Below are 13,310 nucleotides of genomic sequence, written 5' to 3'. Positions count from 1 at the left end.
CTGCCATCTCCATTTTGAGTGTGTCGGATTTGATCATTTTAGCATTCCATCCTTGATCCCTCTTGCAGTCTATGTCCATCCCCCACTCCTCTTCTCTAAATTGTCATTCATCCCCCGTTCATTTGGCCTGTCACGCCTGGTTAAGGAGTCACAGTTCTGACTCAGACAGGAAGAGGGAGGGGAGCAAGCCCCAAAATCCCCCGGCGAGTTAATCACATTGGGGACTCAAAGCAGTGGAATCCATTCATGCTTAACCCTCAGCCAAAAGGTCAAGCTGTAGGTCTCTAGACTTTATATAATAATGTCGGCCTGTGACTGTCTCCGCAAAGTCAGTAGAGCGGTTTGATGATATACGCGGGAGCATAGGCACGGGATACTGACAGTATTGACTTTGCTGTGGAGGGTTTGCTCACAAGAGTACTCCTGTAGAAATTAAACGTGTGCCCTCTTCTTTTGTTTGTCCACCTCTACTTCCCCCCTTTCCTTTCTCTCAACAGAACTCAATCCATGTCTCATCCATCCATATTTCAGGTTTTTAAACAAGTCATTTCATGTCATTTCTCGCCATGACTTCATATTTTTCTCCCTCCCCCATTTCCCCTCTACCTTTCTCCCACTCGTATCCAGGCAGCGAGGAAGTGCTCTCCTCCTCTGTCTGAGCAGCAGTTTTATTATTGACTAGGAGAGTTTTACCTGAGCTGCTCAATGAGGCTATTGTTCTCTCAGTCTCTCCCCCCCGCAGACACAAAGAGACGCATGGCAACCCATCCGGCAACTTCAACCATCCTGCCCGAGTACAGTACATTTGGTGAATAACAGGCTTGTCAATCAAATTCACACTGGTGGTACAATACTTGCAGGTGTTACAGATTCTTTAGCTGCAGTCATGTGTGGCCAGTGGGCACAAACGCTTCCCGAAAAACAAAGAACTCACACCTTCATACCTGAAAGACTAACATATTGTTCTTTAGATTATATATTTTTTTTTTAAACAACAGTGTTACGCATTATTAGGCAGGGTCTGGAATGGATAATGGAGCCCATATGTGAATGAAAAGGTTTTTTCCATATCCTAATCCTGGCCAAATAGAGGTCACATTCCTGCTTTGTCCCAGTTTCTGTAAAAAAATAAAATAGACAGGCACACAAAACACACCCCTTTTCTCTTCTTCTAAGTGTATTATTGGGCTTCTTCATTTGACATTATTCTTAGTCGTGTAGTTTATGTAAAGAAGCAGTGTATCTGTTATGGTTGGTCTGGTAACAGAGGATGGTGCCCGATAAGGGGAGAGGGAAGATAAGCTGTGGCATGCCCGTCTAATTCATAACAGCTGAGACGATATAGGATCCTGAGAGCAGGGAGAGAGAGGAAGAATCAACAAACACACACACACACACACACACAGTGTGTTGTCAAATCGGGACAGTCAGTAGGGTACAGTAAGGGTCCATTTGACCCTATGATTATGATTAGTATGATTAGTGAAAATTGGGTTAGCCTGATCCAATCAACCCCCAAAAACAGAAAATAAACAAAGACGAAAATGGACCAAAGAGCTCAGGAACAAAATGAGCTAAATAAATAAACCGAAAGTGTAGACCCACACAATTGGGCCAGGTCTTTGAAGATGATAAATGAGTATAGTAACTATGTAAGTCACAGGGAAGATATACTGGAACACCTAATCAACACGACATCATATTACCAGTAGGCTATGTCGCTTTCAATGTAAACCATCCATCAAATAATCTTTAGTAAAAAGAGAGCTTCACAATAGGGTTTCCCCCGCTAATGATTAAGTGATGGGTGAGTAACAAGACTTGAGGGATTTGTAAGCTGATCCGAGATCAGTGCCTATGGGCCACTCCTACCTGAAGCGTGCACACGAGCTACATCAGCTACCCCGTAATCCCTAATCAGCAAGACTACCCCAATGTCCCTTACTGTCTCTGAGGACTTGGTTGGAGGGAGAGATCTGACTCACAGACCATATAGGAGGGACGTCTCCATCACGCCTGGGTTCAAATACTATTCATATGGGAGGGACGTCTCCATCACGCCTGGGTTCAAATACTATTCATATGGGAGGGACGTCTCCATCACGCCTGGGTTCAAATACTATTCATATGGGAGGGACGTCTCCGTCACGCCTGGGTTCAAATACTATTCATATGGGAGGGACGTCTCCGTCACGCCTGGGTTCAAATACTATTCATATGGATGGGACGTCTCCGTCACGCCTGGGTTCAAATACTATTCATATGGGAGGGACGTCTCCGTCACGCCTGGGTTCAAATACTATTCATATGGGAGGGACGTCTCCGTCACGCCTGGGTTCAAATACTATTCATATGGGAGGGACGTCTCCGTCACGCCTGGGTTCAAATACTATTCATATGGGAGGGACGTCTCCGTCACGCCTGGGTTCAAATACTATTCATATGGGAGGGACGTCTCCGTCACGCCTGGGTTCAAATACTATTCATATGGGAGGGACGTCTCCGTCACGCCTGGGTTCAAATACTATTCATATGGGAGGGACGTCTCCGTCACGCCTGGGTTCAAATACTATTCATATGGGAGGGACGTCTCCGTCACGCCTGGGTTCAAATACTATTCATATGGGAGGGACGTCTCCGTCACGCCTGGGTTCAAATACTATTCATATGGGAGGGACGTCTCCATCACGCCTGGGTTCAAATACTATTCATATGGGAGGGACGTCTCCATCACGCCTGGGTTCAAATACTATTCATATGGGAGGGACGTCTCCATCACGCCTGGGTTCAAATACTATTCATATGGGAGGGACGTCTCCATCACGCCTGGGTTCAAATACTATTCATATGGGAGGGACGTCTCCATCACGCCTGGGTTCAAATACTACTTCAAAATCATTTCAAATACTTTAGCTGGGCTGGAATGAGCTTTCCTGTTGCACTCAACCAATAGGATAGTCCCAAACCCTGCCCACTTGGCACTCCAGGCAGGCTAAAGCAAACGTTCTAAAGTATTTGACGATTTTAAATAGTATTTGAACCCAGGACACGGGCCTACGCAAACGGGAGAGTGGGAAAGGGAGGAAGCAGGGGTGAGGACAGCATTTAAGGGAATGCTTTCCTCACCCGTCATCCCTGTCCCCCTTATCAGTCCTACACAGGAATTCCCATTTGTAGCAGGAGACTTAAAAGCTTCACAACACCCCTCAACTCGTCCCTGTCCCAACCCATAGACTATGTCAGCTGCTCTGGAGCTAGGGGACATACAGTAGAGCCACACCCTGGAGAGAGTGTGTGTGTGTCAGAGGATGTTTCTAATTCCAGTCTTTTCGGGGGCGTATCCAGAATCTCAGCTGTCTCCCCACCCACCACACACCCCCTCCCTCTCACACACACACACCTCGTTGGCACACAAAGCATCCCTAAATACACACGTGAATTCTGCTGATCACATAAGAGCACGTCTGCAGATAGTATGGCGGTCTATAAAAACATACTTGATAAACAAACTGACTTGCCCGAACACGGAGAGAGACTGGTAATGTCACAGGCCATTTAAAACATCTCCCTATCCTCCTTCTCCTAACTCCTTCTCTCATCCCTTCCTCCCTCACTTCATGGCCTCAATGAGATCAGTGTTCAATTGCTCAACAATACAATTTCGCTAATCTGACAATACACCCCCCCCCCCCCCCCCTTTTTACACACACAAATCTCAAGCATTATGACATCATCTCTGTGGATTGTTTAAAAAAAATAAAAAAAATTCTAAACTGGGTTCTGGTGGGGGGATGGGATGGTGGGGCAGTCAGGCTAGTCTGCTTCCAGGGCAGACAGGCATGTTTAGGCTTGAAATGACCTGGGCGGAATCCATTACAGCCCAGAGGAGAGAGGGCACATAGAGGGGGAGAGGGAAGGAAGGAGGGAGGGGTTGAGAGAGAGAGGGAGGGAAGGAGAAGAGGGAGGGGGGGATGGGGCAAGTGGGCTCCCTGAGTGAACGAAAGAGGATCTTACGCAAAGGGAAGTCTTGCTCGTCCCCATCTGCCCCTCTCTCTTTTTCTACCTCTCACCCACCCCCACTTTCTTGCTCTCTCTCTTTAACCCCCCCCCCCACCCCAGCTTGTGACTCCACTACACTCTCACTCATGCACATTCCATTAAGCCGTCTCCCTTCTCTTATCTGTCTCCTTCTCCCTCAGCGACTCACAGCTCTTTCTCCTCTTTCCCCCTCTACCTCTTTATCTCCTCTGTTCTGCTCGTCTTCTGCCACACATCCATCCGGCTTTCTCTCATTAAGAAGGGGGAAAGAAAGGGAGGGGGAGAGAGCGAGAGAGAGTTGTCGTGGCCAACCACAATATTAAGCGTCGATAAATCAAGAGTACAGAATAAGAGACAGGACAGAGAGGAAGAAAGAGAAAGCAAACTCAAAGAGAGAAGAAAAAAAAACCTGTCTTGTATCCTCTCACACTAAGACACCAGCTGAACCAAATCAGAAACCACTGTCCAGTAAGTCCAGCAACACACCTCCAATCAGATACAAATAAGGCTCATCTTACATTGTAACATATATATAATTATCAATTGATTTATGATATGACAACATAACCAATCATTAACACAATCTACGTAAAAATGTCCCCAGTTTAGGGAGCTACTGTAAACTAGTCAATAAACAGGAAGGCGGGGGATGCAAACTTACTCGTTTACCAGTACTTCTAGTGCAGAGGATGTAACATAAAGCTCAGGGGGGAAAAAAACATAGAATTCAAAGTAATGGCCTCAGCCAGAATGAACTGTCTGTGTTGTACAGTACTCATGACATCTCATTTAACATTTCACAATGAATGGAAACCAATGGAAAGTAGTGATACAATGGAGAGGCCCTGTCGCTGTTCTCCTATTCAGCAAGACACAGCAAATTCCTATGGAATGTTCTACAGTAGATTCCTATTGAGGGGAGGGAGTAGGCTAATTATTGTTGGCTGGGTTAACTAGCCTAGTATCTCCCCTAGACAGTGAAGACGATAGCTTGAAATAAATAAACGTGTGGTGTGTGATTCACTTTGGTATCAAATTTAGCCCGGCGTCCATCACGGTGGTGACAGGCTCTAACGCGTTCCAAGGGCTGGCGCCGGCGTGCTAGGGGGTCGGGAGGGGGGTTGATGGAACCTTATAACAACTTTTTAGACAGGATTGACTCAGCATACGTTCTGCACATTAGGTCCACAAAGCACACACATCCCTGGATCAGTTCGCTGCAGCTAGCGACTGGAACGAGCTACAAAAAAAACCCCACTCAAACTGGACCGTTTAATCTCCACATCTCTTCATTAAAACACTCAATCATGGACACTCTTACTGACAGTTGTGGCTGCTTCGTGTGATGTTTTGTTTTCTCTACCTTCTTGCCCTTTGTGCTGTGCCCAATATTGTTTGTATCATGTTTTGTTCTGCTACCATGTTGTTGTCATGTTGTGTTGCTACCATGCTGTGTTTTCATGTGTTGCTGCCAAGCTATGTTGTTGTCTTAAGTCTCTCTTTAGGTAGTGTTGCGGTGTCTTTCTTGTTTAATGTCGTGATGTGTGTTTTGTCCTATATTTTTAATCCCAGCCCCCGTTCCCGCAGGAGGCCTTTTGGTTGGCCGTCATTGTAAATAAGAATTTGTTCTGAACTGGACTTGCCGAGTTAAATAAAGGTTAAATATAAATAAAATTAGGAAAAAATATACACGTCAAATAATACAATTATATTATAGAATGTGTTGTGTGCTAAATTTGCACGTACAGGACAAGCGCCACCACTACCCGCTAGCTATCTAGAGAACATCGGACTGTTAGTTTAAAGAGGCCCATCGGACAAACTCTTTGGTCACGATACCTATTTTGCCCATTGCTGTTTTGGTTAGTAACTACTGCTTTATTTCACTGTAGAGCCTCTAGCACTGCTCAATACGCCTTAGTTAACAATTTTGTTCCATCCCCCACACACACAGTGACAGCACCTGGTTTAAATGCTATTTCTAGAGACAATATGCAGAGTTCTGTCCTACTATCCAGGTCTGTGCCCAAACAATTTGAGCTTCTACTTTTAAAAATACAAGTCTCCAGAAACAAGTCTCTTACCGTTGCCACTTGCTATAGACCACCCTCTGCCCCTAGCTGTGCCCTGGACACCATATGTGAATTGATTGCCCCCCATCTATCTTCAGAGCTCGTGCTGTTAGGTGACCTAAACTGGGACATGCTTAACACCCCGGCCTTCCTACAATCTAAGCTTGATGCTCTCAATCTCACACAAATGATCAATGAACCTACCAGGTACAACACCAAATCTGTAAATACGGGCACCCTAATATCATCCTGACCAACCTGCCTTCCAAATACTCTGCTGTCTTCAACCAGGATCTCAGCGATCACTGCCTCATTGCCTGCGTGCGTAATGGGTACGCGGTCAAACGACCACCCCTCATCACTGTCAAACGCTCCCTAAAACACTTCAGCGAGCAGGCCTTTCTAATCGACCTGGTCCGGGTATCCTGGAAGGATATTGACCTCATTCCGTCAGTAGAGGATGCCTGGTTATTCTTTAAATAATAAATAAGCATGCCCCATTCAACATTTTTTAAACCAGGAACAGGAACCCTTGGTTCACTCCAGACCTGACTGCCCTTGACTAGCACAAAAACAACATCCTGTGGCGCACTGCAAACAGCCACCACGACATGCAACTTTTCTTATTTTTTAATTTTTTTATTGAATTTTACCCCTTTTTCTCCCCAATTTCGTGGTATCCAGTTGTTGTAGTAGCTACTATCTTGTCTCAACGCTACAACTCCCGTACGGGCTCGGGAGAGACGAAGGTTGAAAGTCATGCGTCCTCCGAATACACAACCCAACCAAGCCGCACTGCTTCTTAACACAGCGCACATCCAACCCGGAAGCCAGCCGCACCAATGTGTCGGAGGAAACACTGTGTACCTGGCCACCTTGGTTAGCGTGCACTGCGCCCAGCCCGCCACACTGGACACCCCTACCGACCAAGCCCTCCCTAACCCGGGCGATGCTAGGCCAATTGTGCGTCGCCCCACGGACCTCCCGGTCGCGGCCGGTTACGACAGAGCATGGGCGCGAACCCAGGGACTCTGATGGCACAGCTGGCGCTGCAGTACAGCACCCTTAACCACTGCGCCACCCGGGAGGCCGACATGCAACTTTTCAAGAAAGTTAGGAACCAATATATACAGGAAGTTAGGAAAGCAAAGGCTAGCTTTTTCAAGCAGAAATTCACATCCTGTAGCTCTAACTCCAAAAAGTTCTGGGACACTGTAAAGTCCATGGAGGTGAAGAGCACCTCCTCCCAGCTGCCCACTGCACTGAGGCTAGGAAACACTGTCACCACTGATAAATCCACAATAATTGAGTATTTCAATAAGCATTTTTCTACAGCTGGCCATGCTTTCCACCTGGCTACCCCTACCCCTGTCAACAGCCCCTCACTGCAACTTGCCCAAGCCTCCCCATTTATCCTTCATCCAAATCCAGATGTCTGAAAGAGCTGCAAAATCTGGACCCCTACAAATCAGCCGGGCTAGACAATCTGGACCCTCTCTTCCTAAAATTATCTGCCGAAATTGTGGCTTATCCTTATTGTGACTAGCTTCACATAGATGGGTCCGACCACAATCAAATAAAAAAAACTGTCTTATAAATTAGGGGTATTTTGGATGACACCTAGCTAGATAGTTAGCCAGCTAACTACAGCTACTGAAACCGATGTCGTTTTGCTATGTTTTTGGGGAAGAACATTGTTTGCATCCATCAGCTAGCTAGCTTTTTTTGAATGACCAGCACTGTCCAGAGCTTGGGGAAGGGCAGGTGAGCGAGACAACTTTACCATCGTCATTACATTCGTATCGATGAATCGTTGTGACAAATGAAATACGAGCGATAGTGTAATCAATGTGTAATAACTACATAAAACATTTCTGAACGTGTTAAAGTAGTATGTCACGTGCAGTCATATTAAGTCCTGATTGGTCAACAAGCTTATATGACACGTCAAGGTGTTATTTTACGTGCATCTTGTTTTGACGCGCAAAGACCCAAACGGCGTCCCATAAATAAAATGCGCCAGAAGTTGTGCAGTGCTGCCGTGACTAAACTCTCCTCTCTACCTGGCTCTAGACCTCCGTGTCATACCCCCAGCCATGATCAACTGGATCATATCCCTCCTTCCTTGCATGTAGGCTCAAGGTAACATCTATAACACATACCTCCTTAGTCCCCATACCCCCTCTTGTGATCTCCAGTGACTTGATAAAGTCACTGGAGACACACACCCCCCCTCCCTTCCAAACGGTTCTATAAATAGAGCTCGGAGCCAGCGGAACGACTCGAGTCGGGAGGGGTCACACACTCCATCACAACACCGTCCACACAGCCCACAGTAGGAAGGGCGTTATGAAAGAAGCGTCGCCCGACCAAAATCCTGTTTGATCAAGTGCTAATACGAGCATGAAGGGAAGGAAAGTAGTGTGACAGCAAAGTTGAAGCTGGTGTTGATTTGTAGAAGAGAGGATGCCACAGTACACACACGTCATGCTGTAGACGTAGTCCCAGATAGACAAGAGCTCAAAGCACCTGCGCTAGGAGATGAGGCTTAATACACAAAGTTCAACTACCAAGAAAGGTCAAATACTTTCCTCTCAAAACTCTCCCAAGAAATGACTCTTAACTAAAGGCTTTCAAAAAGGATCTGTGTTAGTCAATTGCTTATTTCAATTAGACACACTAATACTTTTACAGGTCAGAGTCAAGCACTAGCTGAGAGGTTCTAACAAAATGGCCACCAGAGAGAGGCGCAACTGTGCAATAACATAAAATGTCAGTTAGAATTCTATGCACAATATTTGCCAAAGAAATAACTATAGCTTCACAATACCCATTCCCGTACTGGTTCTAATATGTAATAAGTCGTTAATGCAATATTTCCCAAAGGGTGGCTTGTGGCTAGATAATACTGGCGTTGTGGCTAGAAACTTAGATTTCCATTCTCTGAGGAATCCCATGAACATTTAGAAGACTGTTCATTGATGCCGGCACCAAAAACATATGCCAAGCTCTCACCTAGGAGGCTGTACTACCATAGCTGGCTCTACCCAACTTACAAAGCTCTGAAGAGCACAAGACGATACAGGGTAGCCATAGAAAGATAATTACTTCCAGGCCTGTGTAAAGAGTAAAAATGGCCGCCGGCCCACCCATCACGGAACATTGACGGGTCATTCCATTTCCATGACAGTAGTTGCACATTCACAACAATAAATATCAAACTTGTTCTTACCTTGAACTCATGCAGCTGCTGCTTGATGGTCTCCACCTCTGTCCCCACCACGCCCTGCGCGTTCAGCCCCTCCTCGGCCCGTCCCAGCAGCCCTTGCAGCTCCGCCACCTTGGCGTAGAACTCTGCCACCTTCTCGGCAGCCACCTCGATCTGTCCCACTCTGGCCTGGCCCCTTTCGGACAGCTTCCCAGCCTGGCGGCTCAGGGCCTCCGTCTCTCTCCTCAGGGCGAGGAGATCGGGAGACGACCCCTCGCGCCGGAGCATGGCGGTGCAGTCGCCTCCGTGACCTTCGAGCTCCGACCTCAACGTGGCCAGGCGAGCTAAGAAGGCGTGGACAGCATCTGCCTGCGAGGCAAGCGAGTCGGCGTCGCGCCCCACGGGGCTCAGCGAGTCTAGCTCGTCGTCCAGGTCAGCCAGGTGGGAGAAGAGGTCGCGCACCGAGGACTGGACCTCGCCCACGCCCTGGAGACGGGACTCCAGGGTGGAACAGCACTTTTCAATCTTGAGCGGAGAGGGGAGAGAGAGAGAGAGGTGGGAAGGAAGGGAGATAGAGTTAATAATGTTAGCAAGTTGGAAGTGGCATGGTGCCTTGCTGATGTAACGATATGATATAAATACAGGGACAAATACAATTAACTAGGATACATGAGTCAGCATTTTATCTCGGTTTTGATGACTCACTTTTTGTCTCATTAGCAAGAGAGTTAAGAGACAATTATCTAATCAATAATGGTCAAATGTAATATCTCCTTACCATGCATCTGATGAAATACCGTATTGATTTGTAAGTGAAACCAGTCTGTAAGTAACTATATGTGGCACATTTGGTAACTATACATATCAATATACAGTACAATGCTCTTGACTCGTTGGTTTACATTTCAGTATGGTGATTAAATGGCCTGAAGCATTCGAGCTGTACAATGACCATACAAGATCACTGGAACTCCTCAGTCAGCTAAAAAAGACGTTCTGTTCTCTTTCAACACACACTCTGACACCCTCGCACACAATGACCCTTGCTAAAATTGGCTCCTCCTTTGTATCAGTCACACTCCAAGGTGAATAGATTGGCTGTGTTACAATACTCATAAATGGCTTTCTTTCCTTGTCTCCTTTCCTCATTTGTCCACTAATGTAATTGTAAAGGATATGTAAAATTGATCCAACAACACCAAACAAATGGTTTCAAAAGAGAAAAGGCTGTTGAAGAGTATTGTGACACCTCCATTTTATTTTAGTGTTTCATATACAGAATGCTGGCCTCCATCTTTCATCGGCGTGTCTATGAAATATTTATACTGTTTATACATGAAATACACTGTATACCAAATTCCTCACACATCTTCTCACCTTTTCGCTGACGTCTCCAAACTCTCTGTCCGTGTCTCGGGCCTGCTGCTCCAGCCTCTGTCCTCCCTCTCCTCCTCCGCCGCCCCCTGCTGTGTGGGGTGCGTCCTGCACCAGCCCCTGGGCCAGATCCCTCAGGTAGGCCACCTGTGGCTGAAGCGACTGCAGCGTCTCCTGCTGGCTCCTCAGCCGCTCCAGGCTCTTGTTGCTGCACGCCTGTGGGCCCAGCGCCTCCTGCACCTCGATCTGATGCCGCGCTGCCTCCAGCCTCCTCTCTACCGCCTGCCGCCCGTCCTCAAACTCTTTAAGTCGACCCGCTAGCTCTTCCAGTTGGGAAACACGGTTTTGGAGGTTTTCTGCCAGCCCGTCAACTCTACGGTTTAGTTGGGCTTTTTCGTCGCGTACGTCTTCCTCTCCGACGCGGCAGTGTTCCAGGAGTTGGTCGGCCGCAATGTTTAAAGCCTCCAGGAGGGGGCGACGGCGCTCTAGATCCAACCCCAGCTGCCTGGCCTTCTGCAAAGCCTCATCCAGGGCCGCAGGGTCTAGTGAGAGCTGGATGTCAGCCTCCCGCTCCTCGCACTCCACCACCCAGGGTGTGAGCTCGGCGCGGTGCTGCTGATAACTCTCGGCCTTGGTCAGGGCGGATTTCAGCCGGTTCTGGCGTTCCGTGATGCACTGGTTGAGCTCATCCCAGTCCTGGCGTAGGGCGGTAAGCCGGGACAGTAACGCTGATCGTTCTTCACCGCCGGCGGGTAGCGAGGCGAGCAGGGAGGCCCCCTCGGCCTGGATGAGCTCGTAGGGGCCACGTTGGCTGGCCACCCCGCGATGAAGCTCGTCTTGCTGGGCAAGCAGGGTCCGGATAGCCTCGGGCTGGCAGGGGAGGGAGTCGGCGGTAGAGTCTCTTTGACCACTCTGGTTGTCCAGCCAGCTCCGCAGCTCCTCGAACATCTGCTGGAACTGCTGGGTGCTGGAGAGAGCGGCTTGGAGCTGGGATAGACCGTCCGCTGTGGGAAAGAGAGAGGACAGAGGATTTTAATGCTATTCATTTACAGATGTTTTGATGAAGAACATTCAACCTAAGCCTGAGAGAGGTGAGAGCGCTGGATTGAAAACCTTGACAACTAGCCACAATGAGACCAAATCCCACCCCAAAACATACCCTTCCCATTCACATACAAATACAACTGAAGCCAACAGAGATTCATACAAACAGAATTAAGATGAACACCATAGATAAGACAGAATGACTCACCAGCCCTCTCCTCCAGACTCCTCAGCGGGCCACTCACGCTCTCCAGCCTCTTCTTCAGCTCGTCTCTCAGGTAAGGTTCAACCACAATGGCACTCAGTTCGCCGCACAGCTTCTCTGCCTCGCCCAGCTCCTCTCTCCTCTGCTCCAGCTCAGAGCGGATCTCGCCTGTCTCCTGCAGACGCCGTTTCAGGGCCTCGGGCTGGGCACTGAGCGAGGCTTGGCCGTCCAGCCGCTCCCCTAGCGCCCCCACGTTGACCGAGAGGTTCTTCAGCAGGGCCTGGTATCGCTCGCTGGTGCCCTGGGCCTGGCCGATGTGCCCGGAGCGCCGGGACAGACGTTGAGTGAGGTCGTCCCACTGCTGCGAGATGGAGCCCAGCTCGGACCGGACCTCCGCTAGGTCCTTGGCATCCTGCGGGGAGGAGTCGCCACCAGACGGTGAAAGGATGCCCTCGGCCGCCTGGGTGAGTTGGTCGAACTGGGGCCGGCGGGTGTCAAACTCACGCAGCATGAACTGTGGAGGACGAAGGGAAGGGAAAGAAGAGGGGTCAGAACATCATCCATCAACAAGGAATCAATTCTAGATTTTGGCTAGTGCAATTGATCAGTAATTCATCAGAATGCGGTTGGTATTGGTTTATGCAGATTCAAGACCAGGATTGGCAAGTTGTGAACAATCTATTGTGACATTCTTATTCATTATTTTGCATGTGTTCAACACAGTTAACATCCTCCATGTACCTGCACTTGTTGATTCTGGGTGTTCAACATGTTGGGGTCGATGCTCAGGGGTCCCAGCACACTCATCATCAGCTCCTTCTCTTTGAGCCACGGCCCCAACTGACTGGCTGCTGTGGCAAAGCTGCCCAGCCTATCAGCACAGGTCTCCAGTTCCACCTGCCTCTGTACCGCCGCCTCATTGGCCTTTGCCCAGCGGGAGTCTTAAGTAAATAGGAAGTGAACGTTGGAGTGAAAAACAATAGCAACTATTGCTTACAGTGCCTTGCGAAAGTATTCGGCCCCCTTGAACTTTGCGACCTTTTGCCACATTTCAGGCTTCAAACATAAAGATATAAAACTGTATTTTTTTGTGAAGAATCAACAACAAGTGGGACACAATCATGAAGTAGAACGACATTTATTGGATATTTCAAACTTTTTTAACAAATCAAAAACTGAAAAATTGGGTGTGCAAAATTATTCAGCCCCCTTAAGTTAATACTTTGTAGCGCCACCTTTTGCTGCGATTACAGCTGTAAGTCGCTTGGGGTATGTCTCTATCAGTTTTGCACATCGAGAGACTGACATTTTTTCCCATTCCTCCTTGCAAAACAGCTCGAGCTCAGTGAGGTTGGATGGAGAGCATTTG

General features: G+C 48.0%; 1 protein-coding gene across 25 annotated transcripts in view; it reads right to left on the bottom strand.

Moving 5' to 3' along the window:
* The window catches only part of LOC110496159 (microtubule-actin cross-linking factor 1), a 273,689-nt gene that overhangs the window by 67,279 nt on the left and 193,100 nt on the right, over positions 1 to 13,310 (bottom strand). For all 25 annotated transcript variants that reach the window (XM_036952697.1, XM_036952698.1, XM_036952699.1 and 22 more), the window contains 4 exons: positions 12,683 to 12,882; positions 11,945 to 12,455; positions 10,696 to 11,696; positions 9,343 to 9,843 (listed from right to left, as the gene is read on the bottom strand). In XM_036952697.1, coding sequence (XP_036808592.1) covers positions 9,343 to 9,843; positions 10,696 to 11,696; positions 11,945 to 12,455; positions 12,683 to 12,882 — 2,213 coding nt within the window. The remainder of the gene's footprint in view (positions 1 to 9,342; positions 9,844 to 10,695; positions 11,697 to 11,944; positions 12,456 to 12,682; positions 12,883 to 13,310) is intronic.

This window comes from Oncorhynchus mykiss, chromosome 18 (genome assembly GCF_013265735.2).
Source record: "Oncorhynchus mykiss isolate Arlee chromosome 18, USDA_OmykA_1.1, whole genome shotgun sequence".
Classification (NCBI taxonomy): Eukaryota; Metazoa; Chordata; class Actinopteri; order Salmoniformes; family Salmonidae; genus Oncorhynchus; species Oncorhynchus mykiss.
The sequence above is the reverse complement of the archived record's forward strand: the minus strand, read 5'-3'. Positions and strand labels throughout refer to the sequence as shown.